Source organism: Sorex araneus, chromosome X, assembly GCF_027595985.1.
Source record: "Sorex araneus isolate mSorAra2 chromosome X, mSorAra2.pri, whole genome shotgun sequence".
Lineage (NCBI taxonomy): Eukaryota > Metazoa > Chordata > Mammalia > Eulipotyphla > Soricidae > Sorex > Sorex araneus.
The window spans coordinates 316,835,508-316,853,532 of NC_073313.1; the positions used below are offsets into that span (position 1 = coordinate 316,835,508).

At 49.1% G+C, this 18,025-nt stretch overlaps 1 protein-coding gene across 1 annotated transcript in view; it reads right to left on the reverse strand.

Moving 5' to 3' along the window:
* Window positions 1–17,438, reverse strand: part of SNRNP200 (small nuclear ribonucleoprotein U5 subunit 200) — a 29,415-nt gene extending 11,977 nt beyond the window's left edge. The window contains exons 1-24 of the mRNA XM_004609232.2: window positions 17,284–17,438; window positions 16,737–16,900; window positions 14,342–14,513; window positions 13,270–13,462; window positions 12,626–12,681; window positions 9,696–9,794; window positions 9,234–9,386; window positions 9,031–9,130; window positions 8,748–8,884; window positions 7,984–8,067; window positions 7,715–7,888; window positions 7,347–7,484; window positions 6,993–7,148; window positions 6,280–6,450; window positions 5,425–5,618; window positions 5,083–5,206; window positions 3,537–3,686; window positions 3,266–3,376; window positions 2,653–2,784; window positions 2,321–2,509; window positions 1,789–1,986; window positions 848–1,000; window positions 661–741; window positions 348–431 (exon numbers count right to left, since the gene is read on the reverse strand). Coding sequence (XP_004609289.1) covers window positions 348–431; window positions 661–741; window positions 848–1,000; window positions 1,789–1,986; window positions 2,321–2,509; window positions 2,653–2,784; window positions 3,266–3,376; window positions 3,537–3,686; window positions 5,083–5,206; window positions 5,425–5,618; window positions 6,280–6,450; window positions 6,993–7,148; window positions 7,347–7,484; window positions 7,715–7,888; window positions 7,984–8,067; window positions 8,748–8,884; window positions 9,031–9,130; window positions 9,234–9,386; window positions 9,696–9,794; window positions 12,626–12,681; window positions 13,270–13,462; window positions 14,342–14,513; window positions 16,737–16,900; window positions 17,284–17,328 — 3,258 coding nt within the window. The 5' untranslated portion in view covers window positions 17,329–17,438. The remainder of the gene's footprint in view (window positions 1–347; window positions 432–660; window positions 742–847; window positions 1,001–1,788; window positions 1,987–2,320; window positions 2,510–2,652; window positions 2,785–3,265; window positions 3,377–3,536; window positions 3,687–5,082; window positions 5,207–5,424; window positions 5,619–6,279; window positions 6,451–6,992; window positions 7,149–7,346; window positions 7,485–7,714; window positions 7,889–7,983; window positions 8,068–8,747; window positions 8,885–9,030; window positions 9,131–9,233; window positions 9,387–9,695; window positions 9,795–12,625; window positions 12,682–13,269; window positions 13,463–14,341; window positions 14,514–16,736; window positions 16,901–17,283) is intronic.
* Window positions 17,439–18,025: the final 587 nt, after the last annotated feature.

The window sequence follows — 18,025 nt, forward strand, 5'->3', positions numbered from 1 at the left end:
CATCTGTACTAATGCAGGCTCTGACCTGACACTCCATTATTTTTTAAAACTTTTAACCCATTTAGAGATCAAACAACAGTGACATAAAGACATGCAGTAACTGATCATCCAGTGCCGCTTCTGGTTGTTCTGAGCCCAGCAGCCTCAGTGCAGAGCTGCCCTGGAGGAAAGCTAATAGCCCAAAGGTCCCGAGGGTTCTGCAGGAGCTCACTCTGCTGGAAGGCCTTGCCTGCAGTGAGAACGGCTGACCCATGAAGGCAAAACTCAGTGCTCCTCTCTCAGAGCACCGCGTTTACCGTCTCCAGAACACACAGCACCCAAGGCACGGGGCCTACTGAAGCGCTCACCTGTGTGACGTAGACCATGTCGGCCATCAGAGCAAAGCCCTCCAGTTTCAGCTGCGAGATAAAGGCCTGGAGCAGCACATTGATCTGGAACAGAGCAAGGGCAACCGGAGAGGCCAAGTAAGGAATCATGTTTCTGCTGAGTGTGCACAGCGGGGTGGTCTCCCTCAGCTCTTCACCAGCTGGCAGCAACTCACTGCTGCTCCCGGTAAAACATACATGCAAGGATGCAAAAGCAGGGAGGAGGCCCAGCACAAACTCAAGGCTCATCTTGCAGGAGATGACAGTAACAACCTGCTTGAGGCTCTAGACTCACCTTGGCACTGGGTTCCTCGATGCTCTCCTTCACAGGGATGGGCACCCGCTCCAGCAGCTTCTGCAGCTCCAGCTTCTCCTCCTGTACCCAGAAGGAACTGGGTCAAGGCAAAGCCAGGCAGCCGAGAAGCTGGTCAGCGCGCTGGCCTGAGGAGCTGCACCCTGTCCCCGAAAGCCGCAGGGCTCACCTCTCTCACTGTGATGTTCTTAAACTCGGAGGACAACGAGAAGACCCGGAAGAGCTCTATCTCACTCAGGGTGGGCTTGAGCAGCTGGTTGTAGGTCTGCACCGTGTCGTTGGTGATGTAGTAGTGGCTGGCGATACGGCCCAGTTCCGTCACCTACGGCAAGGGGAAATGCCATCCAGTGCTGACCACTGAGAGCTCACCTCACTGACTCTGCAGAGCAGGTATCCCCTAGACGAGCTACAGGAACACGCAGGCCTGGCCCAAGCACAGGAAGACAGCCTGATGGGCTGGCCGACAGCGACTTCACACCACGCGGGGAAGACGGACGTTAACCACCCGCCCCAACTTGTGGGAAGGAAGCAACCAGGTTTATTATTATTATTATTTTTGTTTATAGAAATGCCTTTTAATATCGACCAGATACAAGGATAAAAAAATATCTAGAATATCTAGAGCTAATGAAACATTCCTGGCAGTGCTAGGGGACCATATGGGATGCCAGGGATCAAACCTAGATTGGCCGCAAGCAAGGCAAGCACCCTACCTGCTGTACTAGCACCGACACTAACTTTCTTCTTTTTTTTATTGAATCACAATGAGATAGTTACAAAGCTTTCATGTTTGAGTTTCCGTCATACAATGATCTAACCCCATCCCTCTATCAGTGCACATTTTCCACTACCAATGTCCCCAGTACCTGCCCCCCACCCCATTCCTCCCCTTGCCTCTATGGCAGATAATTTCCCCCACTATCTTTCTACTTTTAGGCATTACGGTTTGCAATACAGGTACTGAGAGGCACAATCAGGTTTAATAAGACCATTCTATAGTCCTGGTTTTCCTTTCCCCACTGCTCGATTACTGCGACTGGACAGTAAGGAAAGTGACAGAGCAGGTGGACAGTCTCTCCAGGGCCTCATGCCAGCCAAGAGCCCACTCACCTGAAAGTTGCCTGTCTTTTTGTCATACTTGACCAGATTGTTCTTATCCAGCATCAGGGCTGCCGTGTGAACCAGATCCAGTCGGCGCTGGTCAAGCAGGGGGTCTCCCTTGAGGTCATCGTGAGAGATACCATAGAGCGTCGGGGACCGGAGCATTCGTATGTACAGGTAAGCATAGCCCAGCCAGTTCACTGCGTCCTACAAGACATCTCTTGTGGGCCTGGGCACAGAGAACTGATACCCAAATGAAATGTTCCAACAGGGCACCAAGGATCACCTCCCAAGTCTCACGCTGGATGTTCCCACTCTCTCCTGAATACTTAGTAAAAATCTTAAGGACACTCCTTGGTAAGATATTTGTAGCAGGGGCAAATGTTGGCAGCAGACAACAGAAACTGACGAGGGCTACAATGAAGATGAGGGGTGAAGGGAGGGCAGGAGTGGAGGGCGCTGGCTGTCAGGGAGCACCGACTTCCATCACTGCCACTTCCCGGAAGAAGGCCACAGCGCCAAGGACAGAGTCCACCCCTACCTTTGCATTCTGGACATTCCCCAGCACGATCTCCGCATTGAGCATGTCAGGCAGCTTCGACACCATCTGGCTCTCGATGGGGAGCTGCTGGTTGAGCAGGGACAGGTAGTACTGGAGCTCCCCATGAGAAGTGATGAGTATGCCTTCACCCTTCGTGTCGTACTGGGGTCTGCCTGCACGGCCCAGCATCTAAGTCGGAGACAGCAAGAATACCCGGGCTCAAGCCAGGCTCCTGCCTCAGGCTACCCCTCCACCCGAGATCTCTCTGGCATCCCCGTAGTTCCTCTACAGGACATACTCCTCCTCTCAGAATGAACCCCAAGGCTCCATACCTGCAGAATGTCCAGCGCACCCAGTTCCGTCCAGCGCCCCTTCTCTGGACTATACACCTGAGTGCCTTTGATGATGACCGTATGTGCAGGGAGATTCACACCCCACGCCAGGGTTGCTGTAGAAACTAAGACCTAGAGAGGCAACAGAGAGAACAGGTGCTACCACAGAGCAGTCACACCCCACCTTCAGGAAATGGCTTCCAAGCTCCTGGCAGAACTTGGGTGGGTCGCACACTTGTCACTAGGACATGGGAATAAAGATCAAAGGAGCCCTTGGACTCCTCATCCAGCCAAAACCTGTTCATCTCTTTCTCCTAACAACCTATTCACTACCAACGGTTCCAGGTCCTGGAAGCTGCAGCAGAACCCCAATCATCGAACTGCAGCTCCGAGACCATTAGCATACACAGGCCATCTGAGAGAAGGTGAGAAAAGCATCCTGATCTTAGGAGTCTTAGTCTGACAAATTTGTGGAGTCGCCCCAGCACTCATTTTGCTCCTTACTCACTTTCTTGGGATGAGTTAGGAGAACTTTGTCTACCACCCTCTGACCTGGGTCACCAGAGGAAGAATACAATGAAGTTCCAGGTGCAGACTTTTGGTATAACCTCACCTGAATGTGTTTATCAGCAAAAAGATCCTCCACAAGTGTTCGATCAACTCTGGTCATGCCTGCATGATGGATCGCAAAGCCATAGGGGAGGAGATCCTTCAGCTCCAGATTCTAGGTGCAGAAAAAATGGGCACTGAACAAGAACAGCCTCCCTGGGGAAACCTCTGGAGACCAGTCAGTCTTTCATAGGAGACCTGTTTACACCCAGCAAATGTGACCTTGACCGAGTCTGTCACCAGGTAGGAATGAGATGGGGGCAGCCTCGCCTCACCTTGCACTGCTCAGCTTCTGTTCGAAGCACCTCTGTGGAGGCCGAGCCCTCTCTCAGAAACAGACCCAGAGTGTCCTTCTCTAAGCACATGTCCCGGATGGCCCTGGCCGTCTTCCCAGTCTCCTTCCGGGAATGGACAAACACCAGCACCTAAACAGAAATCACAGTTTGTCACTATCTAGAAACACAGCACTCAAGGCATGAGAGTGAGTAACAGGATCGATCACGGTAACTTGCCTTACATGTAGTCAAGAATGGTTTGTACCCCACATCCACAGGACACCAAGGAATCACTCCCAAGTCTAAAGCTGTGTGTTCACACTTTCTCCTGAATACTTAGTAAAAATATCAAAGATACTCCTCGCTAAGATACTTTTAGTTGCTGTTATTTTTTTTTTCTTTTTGGGTCACACCCAACGACGCACAGGGGTTAGTTACTCCTGGTTCTACACTCAGGAATACCCCTTGCGGTGCTCAGGGGACCATATGGGATGCTGGGAATCGAACCTGGGTCGGTCTCGTGCAAGACAAACTCCCTACCTACCCACTGTGCTACTGCTCCAGCCCCTGTTGCTGTTGTTATTTAGGTACAGTTTAGGTAGTGGTGTGGTGGTAGATTTACATTCATTCTCCTCACCCACTCTCCACCTAACAAGATTCTAATCCACCTGAAGAAAACTACCTGAAAAACCACTAAAACAGTAATGGGGGGGGGGCCGGAGCGATAGCACAGCGGGTAGGGCGTTTGCCTTGCACGCGGCCGACCCGGGTTCAATCCCCGGCATCCCATATGGTCCCCCAAGCACCGCCAGGAGTAATTCCTGAGTGCAAAGCCAGGAGTAACCCCTGAGCATCGCTGGGTGTGACCCAAAAAGAAAAAAAAAAAAAACCAGTAATGGGGGGCTGGAGCAATAGCTGGACCCAAATCATTCAAAAGAAGACTCTTAATAATGTAGAAGAATATCTGGATCTAGGGATTTCTTTCTAGGAAGTTTAAAAAATTACGAATTCAATTTCTTTCATAGAACTAATTCAGGTTATTTCTTCAATGTTGAGTTTAGGTAGTTGGTGGCTTTGAGAAATTTACCCTTTTGTTCTGTCAACGTTATAAAGTTCTTGAGGGAGGGTCCAAAGCGATAGTATAGCAGGTAGGGTGCTTGCCTTGCAGCTGACTCCGATTCAATCCCTGGTATCCCATATGGTCCCCTGAGTAAGCAGTGCCAGGAGTGACCCCTGAATACAAAGCCAGGAACAACCCCTGAGTATAGGCAGGCATGGCCCAAAAACAAAATACAAAAGTTCTTGAGGAATAGGACGCATCTCAGTGGCAGAGCACTCACCTTGCGTATGTGAGGCCCTAGGTTCAATCCCTTTTTTATAACTATTCCTTTATTATTCTTTCCACGAACACACCGATTTTATAGTAAACCCTATCGCTTTTTGTTTGTGATCTGTGTTGTCTTTCTCTTTGCCAATTTTGTTCTATCAAAACTTTAAATCAAAACTTTAGACGAATAAAGTTCAAGAAAAACAAGTAGCCATAGACCTGATTTTTTCCAGCATGTTCCATGATTTTCTCATAGACGATTTCATTCATGATCTGGAATCTCTTGATAGCTTTTTTTTCTGTGATGCCCACATAAGTCTGCTCCAGAGGCACTGGGCGGAAGCTAGAAATTGAATAGAAAAGATAAAGGCAGATTTTGGTACAAAATACGGAGCAACCAACATTCCTTTTCATTGCCCCTGAGACTATATTCCATTCTGATTCCGCACCACACCAAAGCCCTACAGTCCTTACAAACCCCCCCAAATGAGTTACTCCCAGGACAACGCACGAGAACAGAAATGACATCCAAGCGAAACCTCCTCCTCTGCGACCTCCTACCTGTTGTCGAAGTAGAAAAGGCCCTTAGCAGGGTCGACACGCAAAAAGGTGGCCACATCTTCGTAGTTGGGAAGGGTGGCGCTAAGACCAATGAGCCGCACATCCTCTTGGGTCATTTCAATGTTTCGAATGGCCCTGGCCACCAAAGCTTCTAAAACAGGCCCTCTGTCATCATGGAGAAGATGGATCTCATCCTAAGGAAGAGTAGACAGAGAAATGGAACCCGTCCTGAGAAGAGTTCATACTGTGGGTACAGAATCTATGGTGAAAAAGACAGGAAAGCAATCCCAAGCCAGAAACCTGACAGCTAAGGAAACAGTCTGTTCTGGCCAGCCCCACCAACACCTGCTCTCAAACACGGAAAAAAATCACTGTGAGGTCGCTTCTTGGCATTCTCCCAAAATCACTCTCCCCTACGTGCTTCTGAGACCCCTTATTCAATTCCCCCCCAAGAATGAATGAAGTATTGGGGATGGAGTGATAGCACAGCGGGTAGGGCGTTTGCCTTGCATGCGGCCGACCCAGGTTCGATTCCCAGCATCCCATATGGTCCCCTGAGCAACGCTAGGGGTGATTACTGAGTGCAAAGCCAGGAGTAACCCCATGCATCGCCGGGTGTGACCCCCCCCCAAAAAAAAAGAATGAAGTATTATATAAGTCCTGAATGTTTCTGGAAGTCATACATTTTTATATTTCAGATGTAAGGGGCAGCCCGCATGCCTATTCTGAGAGATCTGTCCAGCGAGAGCAGCAATCTGACGACAGCTGTCAGCACAGAGACCAGCGACACAGAAAAGGTGCCCAGCGGATGTCTGCGAAGAGGGCAGCCCCTCTACCCACACTCGCTCTGCTCACCAGGATGATGAGCCGCACCAGCTGGGTGTAGGTGCGCTCCCCGCCCTTGCGGGTGATGATGTCCCACTTCTCAGGGGTACAGACGATGATCTGAGTGGCGCTGATCTCCTCCTTGCACAGCTGGTGGTCACCCGTCAGTTCTGCCACAGTGATGCCATAGGTGGCCAGGCGCTAGGGCGAAAGGGTGGGGAGAGAGTCAGCAAGGCTTCCTAAAGGGGCCTTGGACCTACACGGAGAACGCTGAGTACAAGTTTCTGGAAACAGGTATCGACCCATCCAGTACACAGCAGGTAATGATCGGTCCTATGAACATATATTGCTAAAACAATGTAAGTTTTAGCAAAATCCATACACTGACAAAGGATGGAGAGTTCTGCACCCAGGAAAAGAGAACAGGAATTTGTAGCCCTCAGGCCCTCATTAGGGCCAGAATCAACCACATCTATGTTTCTAAACTACATCAATCAATCACACAGTGATCGCAGAAAATCGCAGTAAGAGGGTGAAAGGACATGAAACACCTAGTCCAAACAAGATAGTCTTACTTCAGAACATGCTGACCCTATTCAGTTCACCTTTAAAGTGTGGATGGGGGGTGGGTACAGGAACATAAGACCCTGTATGGCTCCCTGGTACTGAGCAGCAGGGAGAAATGAGGCCGGCTAGTATGGCTGCACCCCGCATCTTCAGAAGGGAAGTTCCACCCCCCTTACCTTTCCGAAACTGCCCACCATCTCCTGAACCAGAGATCGCATGGGAGCAATGTAGATGATCTTAAAGTCATCCACGTTGATAGTGCCGTCCATGTTAATGTGCTTCCCGATCTCTCGCAACATACACATCAGGGCAACGTTGGTCTTACCAGCACCCTGGAAAGCCAGAGTAAGAAGGCAGGTTAGCCTGGTTCCGCTAAGATAGAGAACAGAGCCTGTCCTGGACGTTTCATCCCACCATTTAACACTGCTTAGACCAAAAGACAAAGATTAAAAGACACAAGTGGAAATGAACAACAGTTCATGCCACCAGAACTGAATGCCAAGTTCTGAGAGAGTCAGGGTCGTGCTTACAGTAGGCGCACACAGCAGCAGGTTTTCATCTGTCTCCAGAGCAGCGCGGTAGAGTTTACTCTGAATCCGGTTCAGTGTTTTGAAGCCCTCAAATCCAGCCTGAGCATACTTCGGCAGCTTCTCCACTGGCAGCAGTTGCTAGGAGGATGGAAAAATGCCATTTACTTCACACTGGCAGCAACTCTGAATAAACTGTCAGCTTCTCCAGGCATGATAAGAACGTACTTCATGCAACATGTCTAGGTATATTTCATGAAGGTCAGGCAAGAGGGATCAATATGGCGCCCTGAACTCAAAATCAAAATGGGAAAACTGCAAAGCCACCTCCATTCCTGGAATAGATTTTCTGAGAAAGGGAATTTACTCACTTCCTCTGAGCCGAAGGGTTTGGGCTTCAGAGCAGGCACATGCACTTCTTCGTAGCCCTTGCGCTGGCGCCGGAAAGACCCATCCGGAAGCTGACACCGTTTATTTGCCATGAAGTGGCTGCCTTGGGTAAAAACCAGGTCCTCCAGGTCCAGAACCTGCCTCGGAGCCAGTGCCTGGCAGCAGCAAGAACAAAAGGACGCAGGAAATGAACAAGCTGAACAAATAAACTCCCACCCACAGAAGCCTCAGCTCTGGCCCCAATAACCACCTCTCCGCCCTGGTCCAGGTCCATGGTCTCCAGATCTGTGTCCATTCGGGACTGTCGCACTCGCTCTCTCCGGGTTCGCTCTTCCTGGAAGGCGAAGAGAAGGACAACAACGGTTTACTCCATCCCAAGTCATCCTCCCTCTCAGGCTCTCTTCAACCGAGCTCAGCTGCCAAGGGCTAACAGGTCCTCAAACTGAAAGATGAATCTGGGAGCCGGAGTGATAGCACAGCGGGTAGGGCGTTTGCCTTGCACACAGCCGACCTGGGTTCAATCCCCGGCAACCCATATGGTCCCCCAGGCACCGCCAGGAGTAATTCCTGAGTGCAGAGCCAGGAGTAACCCCTAGTGAACACCATGACTCTGTGTGTGTGTGTGTGTGTGTGTGTGTGTGTGTGTTTTACTTTTTTTAGTTTCGGAGGTCACACCCGGCTATGCTCAGGCTTATCCCTGGCTCTGCACTCTGGGATCACACATGGCAGGACTTGGGGGACTATATGGGATGCCATAAAACACAAAAGCCCTACTTGCTGTACTTTGCTCCAGTCCACAACTCACTATATAAAGGAACACAACATAAAGGGCCCCAATGATCTCCCAAGCACCTCTGTACCTACCAGACAACTCAAGAAACTTTACTATTGTTAATTTGTTTCCGCACCTCCCTCTTCTAATAGGAGTTTAGGTCTATTATGCAGTCACCCCTTTCTGAAGCAGAGAAAACATTTTTCCTTGAGAATTGGGCAGAGAAACCAGATGGCCCTTACCCGGATAAGATCCTCTTTCTCAGTTTCATGCAGCTGATAGAGGAATTTGGAAAGTTCTGGATCAGCTTCCATCTTTCCCATGATCCTTTCCTTTTCAGCTTCGCTCTGAGCACTGGCCAGCAAGGTACAGTATAAAACTTACAACAACAAAAAGAAAGGAAAGGTGAGGAGGAGGTGAGACCAAACCAAACTGGGACAGGAAAAAAAAACAAAACAAAACCAAGCGCTGAGGCTCTGAAAGCAACACACCCTCCCTGCCTGCGCAGAAATACCCTCTACTCACTCATCCTCCTGTGCTGCCGCAGTACTTTAATGAAATCAAAAGTATTGAATCCAAGCAGCAGAACCAGCTGGTTTTCACATTCCCGGTCATCACTGGCTGTCTGCAGAAAGTGATATCGTGATTAATGACATGGTCACTGTTGGTATTTGCTGTCAATGCATTCACTAAGTCACACTTGACACAAAAACATGATCTCGGCTCACCTTCAGAATCTCCAGCACTTCATCTGCTTTCTTCTGGGACACGATGGCATCGTCATAGAAGCGACTGAGCTGCCGCTGTAGCCAAAACGCATCAATGTCCCGAGGGTGCAAATCTTTCTTCTTGGAACTCATCAGTTCACCTGAGGCCACGAGCTGCAAAAGTAATAAAGCAATGGTTACCCATGTCTCCAGGGCAACTGCTTCCTCCTTATCCCGCCCCCCCCCCCCAATCCCCGACCTCCTCAGAGAGGTATGCATTGTCACACTGAGCTCAGGAGCTCCAAGCTAGGATCTCATCAACACATGCACCAGGGAACAAGATGGCTGAGATTTACGAAAATCACAACACTGCGGGCTTTCTCCAGCTCACCCTCCCACAAGGGGATCCAATAATCTCCAGCAGGATGCTGGGGTGAGAAGTTAAGCGCTATACCCAGAAGGCGAAGCGCCATCGGTACTCACATTAGCTGAGAGGGTGCAGCGCACAACAGCCTCGTCTCCTTCCATGTCGTCATCAGAAGCCTCTTCTCGGACCTCTCCGAACACGTCTTCATCACCTTCCTATGGAAAGGGCCCCAACTCCACCTCACATTCTGGAGCTGGTCCTGGCATCACCACACAACCACTCCCAGGAGTCACTTAAAAATTAGGTCCACTGGGAGCTAGGGACTGAGTTTATACATTGCACGGAGCAGTCCCAGTGCTGGGAAAAGGTCCTGAGAACCACTCCCGAATAAAGCCAGGAGTAGCCTCTGGCAATCTCCAGGTAAGACCCCACAACATAAAAGCAACAAAATTAGCTCCAATGGGACTGAGGAGAAAGCCCAAAGATCTTTGTATGCTGGCACTCCGCTTTCGATCCTTGGCGCCACAATGTACCCTCAGCTCTGGCCCAGGAGCAGTCCCAAGAACCCTGTGGGACAGCTTCCCACACCCCTGCCCCAAAACAGAAAACCAAACATATTATCCCATGGGTAGAATTATGACTTTGGGGTGATCCCAGCAGCCAGAATGAGCCTGTGTGCAAGTGCACTTAACAGAATGCTCTCGCTTCTCTAAGTCCAGGTAGCACAGACTTAGATGCTTCTCCTCCTTATGACACCCAATAAGTGACGGGAAGAGGCGAGGGCTACAGGACAGAAGAGCTGTAAAAAAGCCCACTTGGAGTTCGCTGCAGAGATGCCTCTGAACCCTGCGCCAGACTGATTTCACAGGAGTGCCTCAGATAGGAGCAGGTGTTCTCGATGGGGGAAAGTCATCCCAGATAGAGAAGGGAACACCAAGTAAAATGTGATTGGAGATCCCATGCGGGAAGGGAGATGCGTGCTGAAAGTAGACTAGAGACTGAACAGGATGACCACTCAATACCCCTATTGCAAACCACAACACCCAAAAGGAAAGAGAGATATCAAATTAGAATGCCCCGCCATAGAGGCGGGGTGGGGTGGGGGGGATAGGATTGGGGGAGTGGGAGGGATACTGGGTTCACTGGTGGTGGAGAATGGACACTGGTGGAGGGATGGGCTCTCAAACATTGCATGAGGGAAAAACAAGCACAAAAATGTGTGAATCTGTAACTGTACCCTCACCGTGACTCACTAATTAAAAAAAAAATAAATTTTTTTTAAAAAAAGGAGCAGGTGTTCTTCCTCCACCTGCCCCCTATGAATCCTGGTGGCCACAAATTTCCAGAACCCAATGAAAAACCCAGATAAGCGGGACCAGTGACTGCAAACAACTCCAGGCCTCAAGGGCTCAGGGGCGGGTGGTCCTTCCCATCTCCCCACCCCTAGGGGGTCCTGGCTGTCACTGTCACACCCACAAACTGCCACCAGGCATCATTTAAGCACACTAACAGCCATGATCCAGAGACTAACAAATGAATCTCCGAACCAAGCAGCTCACAGCAGAGATGCCTCCGGACCCTAATTATTTAAAATTTTAGAATGCTGGGAGCTCGGGACTGTGCAATACCTCACGCTATTCATAGCAAGCAATACGAAATACACTATCTAGCATCTGCCTGTTGGGCAGGCTTGAGTGGTGGTGGTAAAATTTGAAATAATGGTGATGGGATTGGTGTTGAAATACTGAATGTAATCCATTGTTGGGAACAACTTTATGAAATTTGAAAAAAAGAAAAAAGAAGAAAAAGCATGCTCTGGACAGCACAGTGAACCAGAAATCTAGAGTTGACTTTGTTTGTTTTGGTGCTCAAACCCCTATAGTCACCAATCCTGACAGTTTTTCTCTTTTTCAACAGGGGCCACCCTCTATGCTTCTCAAAATGGCAGTAGTGATGCTTCGGGGCTACCAGTGAGTGCTGGGAGCCAGAGGGGTCAAGGGTCTAACTTACAGCCTCATGCATGCTAAGCACAAGAGCTCTGGGCCCCAAGCTAATTCCCTAGCCCCTACCATGTTTTTTTTCTGGTAAATACATGCCTGTAACAATTTGTAAGTTAGGCACAGTAAAAAAATTAAATAGCCTAATATAAAAATCATAATACGAAAATATTGTGAATTTGGTCCTTTGCTCTCTCAAAACATATTACATGCATTACTTTTTGGCTGTCTTATGGCCACACCCAAAAATGCTCCAGGGTTACTCCTGGCTCTGCACTCATGCAAATGCAATCTGCATGCAAGGTAAGCACCCTATCCACTAACCCCTGCAAGTGTTACTTTTAGACCACAAAATCCAAACCACTCTTGGGGCTGGAGTAACAGCACAGCAGGTAGGGCATTTGCCTTGCATGCAGCTGACCTGGGTTCGAGCCCCAGCATCCCATATAGTCCCCTGAGTACCGCCAGGAATAATTCCTGAGTGCAAAGCCAGGAGTAACCCCTGTGCATCGCCAGGTGTGACCCAAAAAGAAAAAAAGAAAAAAAAAATCCAAACCACCCTATTTGTGCACTATTAAAATGCAATAAAATATAGCAGCATAAAGATATACACTGAGCATTATAAACTTTGGTCTACATTTTGCTGATTGACTTGATTATTACATTCATATTTATTAACATTTGCTATTTTATAGGGCTGGAGAAAGCGCGGGGGTTGTGGTGTTTGCCTTGCACGTGGTAGATCCCAGTTTAATCTCTGGCACCACATATAGTCCAGAGCACCACCAGGAATGACACCTGAGCACAAAGTCAGGAGTAGTCCCTAAGTACCACCAGGTATGGCTCCAACCTGCCCCTGCTTAAAATAACTGAAATCTAAAATAACTGAAAAATCTTTAGCAAAGTAGAACTTATGCCCAAGTTTTTCACATTCATAGAACACAATGAAATTTATCTTACTTAAACTAGATAACCTCCTTATATTAGAAAATAACTGCCTCAACAATACCCCCCCAAAAAAAATTAAAGAGGATCTGTTTATCACTCACCTCTTCATCAGATTCAAATTGTACATTGACACCATAGGTCTCATCAATATTGTCATCTGAAACAAGAGTCAGAAACAGTGCTGTTAGAGAAAAACACTAAAACACTAGGGGAGCCAATTTCCCCCTTGGCTGCTGACACAAGAGCGCCAAGGTCTAAGGACTCAGAGACACTTAAGCCTTTAATGCAGAAGAGCTTCCTGCACTGACACTGCCAGGGTTCTCCAACTTTCCAACCAGACAAGGTTGGAGAGCACTTCAACCACTTGGTCGCCTCCTCACCCCCCACGACGTCCCTATTTTTTCTCATGGGTTTTTGGGTTTGCTTTTGGGCCACACCTGGCTGTGCTCAGGGCTTACTCCTGGTGGGCATGGGGGAATATATGGGGCACCGGGTATCTAACCCAGGTCAGCCCCGTGCAAGGCAAGGTACCATCACTCCAGTCCTAGTCCTCTTATGTTTTAAACAGTAAAAGGGTCTCAGAGTAAGAAACAGAATATAGGATTCCTAGGATCCATGAATCATGATTTCTCAATATACCCCAAAACAGGTACAGGAATTCACTGACACAACCCAATGTTTAATGAGTGATGCTTTATCATAATTAGGGATCAGCTAATATGCACAGGACAGAGATTTCAGTTACCCATATTCTGGATCTCCTTGTCTCCACCATAGTCTGTGATTTTTTTGCCCAAGTTCACTAACACATGGTATCTGGTATCATCTGTCTGACCCAGCAGCAGATCAATCTCCTTTCGCCTTTCCTTGTCGCGAAGTTTCTCATTCTTCAGGACTGCTAGAACCTCATCAGCTGCCCCACAAAGGATATCACGTGGCTGGAGGCAAAAAGTAAAGACATATTCAAAATAGTGACACATAGTGCATCAGCCTTCTAGGACAACAAGAAGTGAAGAGCCAAATCTCTTTAAAATCTACATCATGGGCCGGAGCGATAGCACAGCGGGTAGGGCGTTTGCCTTGCACGAGGCCGACCCAGGTTCGATCCCCGGCATCCCATATGGTCCCCCAGGCACTGCCAGGAGCAGTTCCTGAGTGCAAAGCCAGGAGTAACCCCTGAGCATCGCTGGGTGTGACCCAAAAAGAAAAAAAAAATCTACATCATACCAGGTTCTGATCACTTTCATTATAGTAATAAAAATTGTCAACAAGTCACACAACTGATGGAAGACTTCTCTGTGTAGAAAAGATCAGGCAGTGGCTTTAGGAAAAAGCAGGAGGACTTGAGTTCCATGAGAGCCTCCCCAGTGTCATGATGCCAGAGGCAGGCAGCCTTCCCCCATAGCCTGCACATTTTTCATGGCAATTCTTTGCCCCTCAACTCTTTTAATACCTACTCAGAGCCTCACAGAGGTCTTCACTCTAATCACACACATGTAAAAACCAAGGGCAGATTCTGGATATGGACCAGTATGACTGCCGAATACTCTCCCCTATAAAATGAGCACTCAGATGCAAGGCCTGCAGAAGATCACACAGGCTGGCAACGTAGCTTAAGTAGTAGTAGAGCAAGGCCGTGCCTCAATCCTTGAACCACCTGCCTGCACCCCCTTGATGCAGCCCAGACGGCCCCCAACATAAGGCTGAACACTGCCAGAAGTGAACAGAATAAAATGAATCAAATATATCCAGACAAGGTTTTTCCGGCACTTCCCAGTTATGACCTCCAAAACCTGTCTACTCTCTGGCCACCTCACCTGGTCCCCAAGGGCAGCCTGGATGAAACTCAGCAGAACCTCATAGGTCTCCCGCGTTTCCTTAGTCTTGGGCTTATAGATGATGCCCACCATCTCGTCGATGCCCTCTGACAGCAGGGTGTATCCCTTCATCTTGTTGATGTCATGCCGGTCCTCATCACGCTTTCTTCGCCTAATGAATACAAGATGTGATGTTGAATAGGCACATTTTCCCCTCACATAGGCAAGAATGAATCAAACCCACCCTCATCTCCTTCTCAATTTCATGTCTGTCAGTAAGATGTAAAGACATCAATCTGTGTGAAGAAATGACACAATGGGCTGAAATGCAACCAAGCTTTGCACGCAGAAGAACCAAGTTTAATCCCAGCACCATACAGTCTACCAAGTACCACTGCATGTGATCTCAAAACAAAACCAAAACATTCAATCTATACTTCAGCAAAATGTTGCCCATTTGGGCCTGAGAGAAAAAGTACAGCAGGGAGGGGACCTGCCTTGCATATAGCCAACCTGGGTTTGATTCCCAGCACTCCATGTGATTCCCTGAGCACACGGTGAGATCCCTGAATACAGAGCCAGGAATAAGTGCTGAGTCCCGAGGGGTGTGGCTCCCAGCCCCTCAAAAGAAGGTTCCCTATTTGGCTTAAACCACTTGGTCTCTATGACAACAGTCAGTGTTATCCTCTCAACTCAGACACATGAATCTGACAATGAGAGAGTCTCCATATACATTTTTAAAAGCCAGCCTTTTTTACTTTCTACGATACTAATATAAAACTGGATTTTGACTGGTTTTTCACCCCACGGACAGATTTTCTCTCTTACGCCAGAGACAAGTGAACTCCAAAGAAATCTCATGCCTGTGATTCCTAGAAAATAACAACAAAATTGTAAAAGGAGTCATACTCTGCAAACTGAAGCACCCATGATGTGTGAACTCACTGTATGAAAAACTGGTCTGTATTTTTTGACTTCATTATAGAAAGCGGAAGACAGAGATGATCAGGGTCCAAACTGATCATGGCGAGAGCTGGGAGAACTCAAAGGGCTAGAGCACATGCCTGGCATGTGGGAGGCCGGAATTCAATCCCCAGCAGCGCATGGTCCCTTGAGCCATGTGGCCCAAATACAAAGAAAATAATGATAAAGTTCAATGATATATACACATACATATAAAACCCCCTCAAATTAAAAAATAAACACTGTCTTTCAAACTCTGGATGCTTGACTGCTTGGTTATAACAACGAAGTAATGCAGCAGCAAAGAAGAGGTGAGAAATTAATGAAGGAAGAAGAGAATATTGCTTAAACAGAGGAAATGCAAAGGACTTGAGAATATCATGAGGTAACTTAAGATCTACCTAAGGGTGAAAGAGTCATGAGGGACAGAACGACAGTACAGCAGACAGGGCATTTGCCTTGCATGCAGACAACCCAGGGTAGAACCCTGGCATCCCATATGGTTCCTCTGAGCACCACCAGGTATAAACCAAAAAAACCCCCCCTCCCCCCCTAAGAGAAAAAGGTCTGGGGGCTGAAGAGGTAGTACAGGAGTTAAGGGACTTATAGGCAGCCGTGATGGTCATGACCCTGGTTTGAGTCACCCAGCACCAAATGTGGTCTTCGGAGCATTGCCACGAGTCAATCCTAAGCATAGAGCCAGGAATAGCCTCTGAGCACAGCTGGGTATGACACAGAAAAGGTCTTGGGACAGGGAGTGTGCTGGAATGCATGCTCACCTGAGCACCACTGTATAGAACATAATTGGGAAAAAAAAAGTCTAATTCTCCACAAGCACAAACATAACTTAAGTGACTCAGCTAAGAGTGCTTGCCCCTTGGGACAGGAGCGAGAGGTACAGTGTGGAATGTTTGTGTTGCACATCCAACTGGGCTTCAATCCCCAGCATTCCATACGGTCCCCAAGCACCGCCAGGAGTGATTCTCAGCCACAGCCAGGAGTAATCCCTAAGCATCACCAGGTGTGGCCAAAAAAAAGGCAGGGGAGCTTGCCCCTGTGAGTGCATATAAGAGCACCATAATTGAAAGAGTGCAAATCTTGGCGAGCACCCAAGGGAGTGTCTGACACCAACCTGTACCCCAAAGAGCACCACAGCTAGAGAAATGTGAAACCACTCATCATTATAATAAAGAGAAAGGAGGGGCAGAGGAGGAGGCAATGAGTGTTTTCTAAAAATACTTAATGTAAAAACCTGCTAGACACAAGTGTTATGACTAAGGACTCTTTAAATATCATTATTTTTACCATTACTAGGTATTTTTAATGCTCCTGGGCTCATCCTATGCCAGGAATCGTCATCCAAGCTCCAGCTCAACGCTCACAGTAAGGTGAACTTAGAATCGAAAATCTATCATTTCCCCGTGGTACCCACTTGGCTCTTCTTTCCTCCTGCATCTGTGGCTTGGTGCGTTGAGCTTTATCTCCCATCCGAGTCCCCTCCAGCTTTCCAACCAGGGATAACACCTCTCCGGTAGGCTCATCCCGGCGGGTCCGGTCGATGAGAGAGCGGTCGGCTTGAAGGACAAGATTGGAGTTCTGGAAAGAATCACGGTATTAGGGCAGTTCTGGGAAGAGCGGGCCCGAGTGGGTGGAGTGACAACAAAGTCAGACCTGGCCGGAGTAAGGGGATCTTCCTGAGGAAACCACATCCAAAACGTTGCGCGAGAGCCACAAGGGGTGGCACGATGACCCGCCTACCGCGAGTGCAACAGCTCCGAACACTTCCCGCAGTGCACACGGGGAGAACTGGGCATTTGCGGGGGTGGGCTGTGCAAGCGGTGGTGCGGCCCAGGACGCGCAGTGGGCAGAGCTCTCGGCCCCGGGCCCGCTGCGGTGCGTGCACCCCACCGAGCTCGCCCCGATCGCCTTTCCGTGGGCATCCCCGCCTCGAGCCCCTCTCCCGCGGGGCCCGCACTCACCGCCTTGTACTCGTACTGCAGGCTACGGGCGGTCACATCCGCCATGGCAGCGGCTGCTCGGGGCCCCAAGAGCCACTCTCGCCGTCGTTAAATAACACTGCGAACCGCCTAGGTTCAGGCTCCGCGCGGCAGGCCCGTCGGAACGACGCAGCCGAGTTGCGCCGGAAAGGAAAAAGCGGAGCAACTTCCGCTTCCGGGGCGCGCCCCGGGGAGTGGGCGGGGCGAGCGTCGAGCGCGCGGGCGCGCGAGCAAGGAGAGGGGAGGGAGGAGCGCGGTATGTGAGATTATTGTCAAGTGTGTCTTTACCTGGGCTGTGTGTGTCTGTGTCTGTGTCTGTGTGTGCGTGTGTGTGTGTGTGTGTGTGGTGTGTGCGATGATTTTCAAGTGTGTCTTTACCTGGGCTCTGTGTGTGTGTGTGTGTGTGTGTGTGTGTGTGATGATCAGGGTGTGTCTTTACCTGGGCTCTGTGTGTACCTGGATTCTGTGTGTGTGTGTCTGTGTGTGTGTGTGTGTGTGTGTGTATACCTGGACTCTGTGTGTGTGTATGTGTGTGTATGTGCTCTTACCACCATAAAGTATCCCCGGCCCCTGATTTTAGGGAGTAGAGGGATAGAGGTAAAGTTGAAATGGACCAGGAAGGGGCTGGAGCAATAGCACAGCGGGTAGGGCGTTTGCCTTGCACGCAGCCAACCTGGGTTCGATTCCCAGCATCCCATATGGTCCCCTGAGCACCGCCAGGGGT